The sequence below is a fragment of the Pagrus pagrus genome (genome assembly GCF_965226575.1).
Source record: "Pagrus pagrus genome assembly, chromosome: 6".
Taxonomy (NCBI): domain Eukaryota; kingdom Metazoa; phylum Chordata; class Actinopteri; order Spariformes; family Sparidae; genus Pagrus; species Pagrus pagrus.
In genome coordinates, this window is record NC_140190.1 from 8,399,451 (window position 1) to 8,409,104 (window position 9,654).

At 44.1% G+C, this 9,654-nt stretch overlaps 1 protein-coding gene across 2 annotated transcripts; it reads right to left on the bottom strand.

Moving 5' to 3' along the window:
- Positions 1-1,130: 1,130 nt before the first annotated feature.
- LOC311258537 (GTP-binding protein REM 2-like) lies at positions 1,131-9,323 on the bottom strand. 2 transcript variants are annotated; one of them, XM_084354874.1, is made up of 6 exons: positions 9,240-9,323; positions 9,026-9,086; positions 6,964-7,273; positions 6,764-6,837; positions 4,840-5,017; positions 1,131-1,784 (listed from the first exon to the last, which is right to left on the bottom strand). In XM_084354874.1, exons 2-6 carry the CDS (start codon positions 9,077-9,079, stop codon positions 1,492-1,494), a joined length of 909 nt encoding a protein of 302 aa, XP_084211000.1. In that variant the 5' UTR covers positions 9,080-9,086; positions 9,240-9,323; the 3' UTR covers positions 1,131-1,491. The 2 variants fall into 2 exon arrangements, with proteins under 2 accessions (XP_084211000.1, XP_084210999.1); XM_084354873.1 differs by having other exon boundaries at positions 9,200-9,282.
- Between the last annotated feature and the right edge of the window lie 331 nt (positions 9,324-9,654).

Sequence of the window (9,654 nt, forward strand, 5' to 3'; positions counted from 1 at the left end):
GCCTCTGACGACCCTGATACTGGCTCAGGCTCATACAGGGCTGATGCTTCCATTTTTATAGCTGGACTGTCATTCATGGTGTCCTATTTCACTTGCATTTTATTCATGCACACTCAAACTGCACTCTTTCAGAAATTCAGATGGCAAGTGGAGCTCTTTGATAGTGATGACAAAGCCTTTACAACAGCGTCTGGGCTGCTGCTAGTTTGCATGCAGCTCTGTCTGCTCCTGTTTCTATTATGACAACCGAAAGGACTTCAGCGTGACTCACAACCTTTTCCTTATCAAACGAGACAGGTGCACTGATGCACTCTGATAGATATGCATAAATATTTATGCTTACATTTGCCATTTCAGCCATATTTTCTCTCTGCTCAGTTATTGTTCCTCAACTCAGCCACAAGAGGGCGCCCGTGTCCCACGTTGGCAAATTCAAAATCTTAACCTTTCAATCGGTTCCAGTAGTTTGCAGCCAAGGGAATGAGTCAGAATATCATGCCACCATTTTATTTTTTACTTCAGCTCTCCCTTTGATAACAAATGATGGGTTTAACGACCTGTGATGTGCTAAATCTTTGTGCACGTGTGGGAGGGAGTGGGAGGATGGAAGTGCTGAGGGTAGAGAGTGATACAGATGAGTGCAGAGAAGCTCGTATCCGACACGATCCTCTGCATTTTAAATTGGAGTTGAATTTTTTTGTTTAAAAATAAAATTTTTGCTGCATTGGCCTTCCTATCTCTACATCTACACTAAAAGGTATAGTCGCAGAGCTGAAGTGGACATATTGTGTACGTCTCAGTAATTCAGGTCTCCTTGACAACCGTAACATGGCAACAATCACTTTATATACAATAATCAGGCTTCCATGCTCTAATTGCCATGCTGAGCTCTGTTAGTCCAGTTTTTATCTCTTTAATTCCCTTCTCTCCTTGATGGCATTTCACCGGTTTACTGCCTCCCGTCCCCATGGATACCACGATAGCTGAGAGTAATTGAACACAACAGGAATCATCAGCAAAGTCTGACCCGCTAATGAGCTCTGGATGTGTGTGGTCATGACTTTATCCCGGGCTCGAGCGGCTGTAAGCAGAATGTGACAACTCAATTAATAACAAAGCAAACATTCGGCGACTTTCTCAAGACCTCAAAAAAAATTTATTTAGCTCAATTACGTATCACTATGATAGTTTATTTACATGGATTCTACAACAGTATTTTATCTTCCTCTGCGTTAAGTCTTGTGTATAAAATTTCTATATCGTCCTACAGATAAACACCACTAACATATTGTCATCCTCTCTGTTTACCTCAGCTGGATGCGCTTGATGATCCCTCACATTGTCCTGCCATCACTCTGGCACCTTCACGCCTCCTCTGTTTCTCACATATCTTTGCTGCATCACTCCCTCTCCCTCTCTCTGTTGGTATACTACATCACCTCCAGCTACCTCTGTTTACAATCTGAACATGAAACTCCCCACGGAGCCCCATCACAGCGCCCCCAGGTCGTGGCACGAGCGGGACTTCTGCCTCATGAACTTGCCCACCTCTCGCTCTCGCGGGTACCGAGGCACCAGGCTGGACAGGAAACGTTTGGCGCGGGAGGTGATGCTCTCGCGTTGACCTCCGTCGATCATGTCCTCTGCGCTGGCCCCCGGGGGCCAGGGGGGCTGGCCCCTGGCTAGCCTCACGGCGCACTCTAGGAGCTCTGGAGTACGGTGGTCCAGAGAGGCGGAGATCTCCAGATAGAGGCAGTTGTAGAGGGCGGCGCTGGACATGGCCTCTGAGGGAAGAGGAGGGAAGAGGAGGGGAGGAGAGGGGAGAATAAGGAGAACGTCAGCTGTCACAGCTTTGAAGTTTTAATCCAGGGTGACAGTGACCAGCGCTACAGGACTCTGATAATGAAAACTTAATAAGCCAGAAAGGGTTGACATACAGCGAGAGATACATAATCTTAAAGGAGACATATTGTGCTCTTTTTCAGGTTGATCATTTTATTTTTGGTAACTACTAGAATAGGTTTACATGATTTAATGCTCAAAAAAACACATCAGTTTCCTCATACTCTCTCTCTCTCTCTCTCTCTCTCTCTCTCTGTTTTAGCTCCTGGATACACAGTCTGCTCTGATTGGTCAGCTCACACACGCCTGAGCCAGCACTGCTAACAACAACAGAGCAGCTGTGCTAAATCACTTCTTGCGTGCCAAACTAGCTGCTTAGGCATAAATAATGCAAATGTGTGACTCTGACGTAGTGTGATGTCACAAAGTCACAGAATTAAAGGCGGGACTACTGATGAGGCGTTTCAGGAGCAGTGTTTTCTGTGGGAGAGACGAGCTTCTGTTGGTGCGGACTTTCAAGATCTTTTTCGTGCACTAGAACGTCTATAAATAACTGAAGGAAAGGAAATAAACAAAAAAAGTATAATATGTCTCCTTACAATCTGGCCTAATTTGTCAACTTTAAGGGGTGGACAAAATAACAGAAATACCTTTCAATGCAATACAGTAGCACAGCCAAAAACCAATTTACAAGTCATATTTTTGGGATGTTTTACAGTTAACTCCACAGCACTTAAACAAATTAAAGGATTTCTTGCTTCATTTTTGACTTTATTCGATAGTTGATAATGGAGATAGTGATAGAGAGAGAGAGAAAGAGAGAGGCATATCGCATACGCAACTGGAATCAGACCGTGAATGTGCAGTTATGTGATAACACATCATTTCCTTTAAAAACAACTGGTATTCATTCATCAAGGAGGGTACTTAGGCTTGCTTTGTACCAGAGGGTAACACTTGGTGAAATATCTTCTACCCCATTTTGTAAAAAAAAAACATACTTGCAAGCAATTACAGGAAGCTTTTTATCAACAAGTTCATGGTGTGATGAGCACAGATGGTTGGGTTTTTTTAGACTTACAGGTGTATTTATACTTGGTGCCTATCAAAAAAAAAAATCAAGACAAGTAACTCAGTCACTGTAAACATGTCAGAGGAAGACCGACGATAACAGAGCAAATATGAAACCAAGAGATATAAGGGCTTGTGTGCCTATAGCCCCTCAGGCAATTCAGTAGAGAGGATGCTACATCAGTTTTATCTCAACAACACCACGACGAGCTGCAGATATCCTACCTCAGCTTCACTTTAATGAGTCTCTAGGCAAAGACTGTAAACACTGCAAACTAATTTAAAGGCCATGAAAACGTCTTTTCTTCATCAGCCTCTTGCAATGAGTGATGGAGCCTGAAAGCAACACACTGTTGTCTGCCATAGTTGGAACGGATCTGGGTATTTTCACATGAGAGCTTTCTGGACGTCTGTGTTCTCACTGGTTTGAAGTGGGCCGGGCTTTGTTTGGACGGTCATGGTTGTTACCAGTCTGTAATTTGTTGTTTTTTAACAGGGGCTGGCACAATGGCAGCACCCCCTTCCTGTACACCACCGACCAACACACTGTGGTCATCTCTAAAGTATTCTGTCACAGAGGTGGCTTTGTCTGCGAGTGTATTTTTAGCACTACTGAGTGATCAAAGAAAGGCCACTGACATTTCAGAGCCACGGTCGGTACCACAGATACTGACTTGCACACTTGCTCTGCTCCTGTTGGATGGAGCAGGGGGATGGTGGGTAAACAGGGGGATGCATTTTGGTCATTTTGCTAACAAGGAGGATGTCATTACCCCTCATCTCCCTTCAAATCTCCAACTGGTTGATATGGCTGCTGGATCCAGAAGTGATTTTTTCCCAGTTTTGTATTCTAATCTGAAAAAAATTCTTTGGACCTCAAACGTTACACAACATAGGAACATAGAAGGCATCATGGCAGTGTCAGAGCTGATGCAAAATCAAAATGTTTCCTAAATTTGAAAAGATAATACATAATACCCTTAATTAATCCAAAAAGAATCCAGAAATCAAAAAAATCCACAGAAATCCACATACACTGAGCTGCTCAGTGGAAGAGAGAGAGTGTCGGGTGCAGATCCAGACCTTCTGAACACCCGGAACAAATGTTCAAAGATGACATAAATGTTTTAAAGTTTTATTAACCTTTAGTTTAGTCTTGTTTTCAGACTTCCCTTTTCCTCAAGTAGCAACAGGTGACCAAATGAAACCCACCGTTACCTTGAGTAAACGTGTGGATTTATCTGAGTTTGAACATTGTTGGAAACATTTGGGATAATGTAAGTACACACCTCAACAAAATAAACGTTTTATTGCAAAATTCTTAGATTTTTATATCTTTAGGATGCATATTGTGTTTTCAGTTATTTTCCACCCACCCTTGACAGCACACAGCATCATTTAAGCTCTGTGACTGGATGTGTCTTGCAGAAATCCACCTCAAGTTTTATGTCCAAAGGGTCGTATGGACCACGGTGAACCACCCAAAATAACTCCTTCACAACTCTACACTCTTAATAAAGAATAACTCTAGATGTTTTTCCAAAACTTTCCCTTTGATTGTTGCTTACAAAGCTGCGTGTGTTTTACTATATTGTAGAGAAATACTTTGAGTTTGAAAACCAAATTTTTTGTTGGGAGGTAAGCCGTACACAGGCGGTGTAATAGTACATCATTGTACTCACAGTGTAGGCTCTCCTGCTTTAACTGTAATTGTGACTTCCTACATACTCCCACACTGCGATGAAGCTGAGACACTGACATTTACATTTTCACAGATTTCACCGTACGTTAGTGTTTACCGACAGAGATAAAGATCTGAAAATGTCAACACCAACCGTGAAGATAAAAGCCACAATGGAAGGAAACAATAAGACAGGTGAGGAAAAGGCCAGTATGGTAAAGGTGACAAAAGGACGTTCGTCTTACCTTGAGAGGTGACCTCGCGTGTGCGAACGAGGTCGCTCTTATTCCCGACGAGGATGATGGGGGTTTGGGGCTGAGTCTCCCTCAGGAGAAGCCGGAGTTGAGCAGTGCGGTGGAAACTACGCCTGTCGGTCACTGAAAACACCAGGACACACACCTCACACAGCAGAGCCGACAGGTCCTGAGGGACGCACAGAGACCATACAGTGGTTGCCATTTAAATATACCGTAGGCGAGGTGTGAGGACAGACTCTGAGCACAAACGTTTGACTTTTCATTGCTCTCATAAATGCTGTTGTCAAAGCTTTCTGTGCAGAATAACAGAGGAAGTGCTGCCTGCAGAAAAAGCAGCTCTATCTAAAATCCCCTGTGGTTAAGTGAGAAATTACTACTGTGGAATAACTGAAAATGCAGTACACCTTGAATTCTAGCTGACACACACACACATACACTCATTCTCTTCTGGGAAGAAAGAAAAAAATCCCACAAATCCAATTTCCTGAAGTAAATCCTTCACATAGAAAACTGACTATACCTCAACCAGTCTTTAGCCGGAGCCGCCATGGTCCATTGACTTTTCATTTATTTCTGATTAAGTCCAGAATAGAGCACCGCCCGAAGGCAACGTTTGCACTCGCAGGCGTAATGCAACAATTACATAAGAAAATTCCTTTCAAGGCGACCATTACTGCGTCTCTCACAATAAATATAACTCATTACACAACGAGCGGCACACAACAAACCACACATCAAAAAAGACAGATTGTGTCGCGAGTTTGTGTTTTCCTATTTTCTCACACGTCCACCTAAATCAAAAACATCAATGCAGTCATTTGGCACATCTGCTCTGTGGGCAGCTCTCTCTCTCTCTCTCTCTCTCTCTCTGTCTCTCTCTGTTTCACACACATCCACACACAGATTCATCTGAACAACACTCCAGGGAAAAGAGTAAAAAAGTGTGCAAAACAACCTGATAATGAGCTTTCCTCAGTCAGGCAGATGCAGCAGATTTATTGTCACTCTTTTGGCCACAACGTTTCTCTGAGCTTGGCATCGTTTTTCGTTTGCCGTCAAGTACAATAAACAACGCCACGAGTCCAGATGTATAATATGAGCACATCTGAATGTGCTACATACTCAGCGTGCATCTGTTTCTCTTCATTTTCTTTTTTGTAACAATTTGTAGAAATCTACACGTAGTAATCACAAGCCTGTGGGCGATTTGTCTAAAGGTGCACTATGTAAGAATTCTGGGCGCAAACATTCAAAACTAAAATCATGTTTAGCATGCTAACCAGCTAGCCCTGGCGCTTCACTGTACAAAGCTCCTGTGCTAGCGGTGTGAACACAAACGCTCCCCTGGTGCTCTGAGCTCCCAGTCCGGACTGCTTAATTACTGCTTGGCTAATGCGGCTCACTAGCTAATGGCAGCTACAGTTAGCAGCAGTGAGCGGTTACTCTGGTGATACCCTGCCCCCTGTTTGTTTTGAGTACAAATTTAACGCCACAGTCTGCCCCATGCATGCTGGGATATGCTCAAAGTCCAACGTGCTGTATATATGAATGCATTGGTGCAGTTGCAGAGTCAGTTTTTTTTAAAATTATTCTCTATGCACTCGTAATCTAGGAACTATTTTCCCAGCTCATCTCCTGATAAAGCACTTTATTCTCATGTGCATCACAGAAAATATAAAGAAAATAAAATTTGGTGTCAGGAAAAGCATATCAGACATCAAAAACATACATTTTGAGCTTCTTCTTCAAATCCCTTCGGCCTCCTGACAAGATCAGATGTACATGTACTGTATGTACCACTGCCAGAAATGCCAGAGAGCAGCTGAGCATGCTGTATGTGGCTGCAGAGAGGGCTGAGTGGCCTAATGAGGGAGCAGGGAGGGTGGGAACGGGGAAGTGTTGTTTGGCTCACCTGTCTCCAGTTGTCATAGATAATGATGGTGCTCTCCTCGTCATCCACGGTGACTGTGCGCACGTAACCCTCTCCTGAGGACAGGGAGAGCAGCGGTTAGGTCTCACATGGGAGATGGGTGCTGTGCTTTATTTACCTGCTGCTCACTACGAACGCTGCCTCTCCACTTCATTATACTGCTCTGTGTCGGTCCTTTGTACCTTCAGAATCCACAGACGCGGCCCTGTCCATGTCCCCGGCGAGGGCGAGGGCCAGAGAAGACTTCCCCACGCCGTTCTGCCCCAGCAGGGCGATTCTTAAAGGCCCATCAGGTCTGCCCTCCACGGTCACAGTCAGAGTGTCATCCAAGGCCGGACTGAAGCTGATCGGTGAGGCAGAAGGTCCAGCTGCACCTGATGTCCAGTCGCAGTCGTCATGGACGGCCTCTTCTCGTCTGAGCTGGTGCTTAATCGGAAGAGGAGTGCTTCCTCTGCGAACAGTCGGGGTGCTGGACAGAGTCATACTGTCACACTGGAGGAGAGAGGGACACGCTTGTAGTATTTATTTATACGTATGAATGTGTATTATTGTCAATTAGATATTACTCAGTATTATCTACACTGTACTCCTAGTGTAGTACGAGGCGTTACAAGAGTTATGTAACCCAATTTCCTCCTCGTGATCAATAACGTATTACTGATTCTGATTCATTAGGCTTTCCCTGCCTCTCAAATACTTAGTTTAGGCTACAAAACTGGTTTTCTGTCAAATATCTGAAGTCTCAATCCAAAATAACTCTGATGACATCATGAGTATGAATTTCAAAACAAATTGACGACGCTCCTCCACAGACACGGGGTGAGTAAACTGACCTTTAACCAGTTTGGGGGCAGCAGAAAACAAGCTGTAAACACAACACTGACATTATTACCGTTTAAGGGCACTGGCGAGACGACTGGCTACGCTCACACAAACATGGATCAACATTAGCGTTCGCTTGGAGCCATATTTGTGTTCTCCTGGTTAATGTCCAATATTTACTCTCTTTTGGTCTCCACCAACTCCGAAGGGAAACAACTGGTTTCCTAGATATTAAATGATCCACTTACTGTGGCCTATGTTTACCAGCTAATGCTAATAGCTAACTTTACCTACCTCCTAAATCCAAAATAACTCCTGACGACATCATCAGGGTTATTTTGAAGTGAAATCAACAGACAGAGAAGATATAATACAACACATTTTTTCCCCACAGGCTGAGGTGGTATTCCTCACAATTAATGTTTGGCCACCTGGGGGCAGCAGAAACACGCTGTAAGCACAACGCTACTTTTGAAGCTCACTGCCGAACTTTTAAGCAAACACTTGGCTACATGTACACAGTCAGAGTGACATTATTATTCATTCGGAGCATAGTTTGTGTTCTTGATTCACGTAAGTCATATATTCACTCTACTTTTAGCTTTGTTTTGGTCCCCACCAACTCCTGAGGGAAATATCTGATTGTTTAAATATTGAATGATCAATTATGTTCACCAGCTAATGCTAATCGCTAACTTTGTCTGCCTTTCAGTGCAGGGTAGCTAGCATACAGTGGGTTTTTAAACCCTGTAAACTGAAAACAACAGAATACTGCAGCAGGGTCTAAAAACAAAACAGTTAAAATAGATATGACAGAGCTGAGAGGGTCAGGTGATATTATCTGTGGATGTTTTCACTATGAGGGCTCCTTCCACATTGTCATTTGACACACTACTCACAATGAGTTCAGGTTATTGGGATACGGGTGCATATATGCCTGTGCATGGATACAAATCAAATGAAATGTGTCACATTATTTTTGGGGACCAAAAATATTCCCAAAACACAAAATATAAATTCAGATATGTCACAGAACAAACAATCAAGTGAAACACTGACATATCTCATTATCCCTAACTAATTCTGCAGTAGTGTATAATGCTACATACAAACTAAAGCCATCTACGGAGGCTCAACAAGCAAAAATAATCCCCCAATCAGACAAAAGTTGGATGAAATGATTTTGTGAATAGAAAGAGAAAGTGATTACAATGCTGGACACCACCTCCCTGCACCACCACCTACCTAAAACACACACATATACAGGCCCACACACTGGCAGCTCAATAAACCCCTGCAGAATATCAACCATCCCACCACTTCTCCCCGAACCTGATTGGCTGATTAAAACACAACAAATAAACAAACAAACAAACAAACAAAAAAAGAATAACAACACTGGATGTCAGGGCTGCGTCTTACCTTGGTCTCTGTCTCCTCGTTGTTGAGCCTGTCTTCGGGCACATCTGTCGGCATCTGCAAACTGAAATCAAGCGGCCGGGAATGAGGACCTCCGACAAGAAAACACACAGTACACCCCCACCCACCTCCTCCTCCCCCTCCCCTCCCCCACACCTCCACCTCCACCTCACTCACTTTGTGAACCCCGAGCTCGAGCAGCAGTATGATGTCTCACCTGTCACGCGGCTCTCGGCAACTACAAAATAAGCTCGGTCTCTCTCCCTCTCTCTCTTTCTTCCCTACCTCTCTCTCTCTTCTCTCCCTCTCTCTCGCTTTTAGTTTATGTCTCTCTCTCTCTCTTCCTCCCCCCTCCCTCTCTCTCTCTCTTTTCCTTCTCTCTCTCTCCCTCTCTCTCGCTTTTAGTTTATGTCTCTCTCTCTCTTCTTCCCCCTCTCTCCCTCTCTCTTCCCTCCCTCTCTTACCTCCTCTCTCTCTATCTCTTCTCTCTCTCTATTTTCCTTCTCCCTCTCCCTCTCTCTCCCCCTCTGTCTCTTCTCTCTTTTCCTTCTCTCTCCCTCTCTCTTACCTCCCTCTCTCTCCTCCCCCTCTCTCTCTCCCTCTCTCCTTCTCTCTCTCTTCCCTCTCTCCCC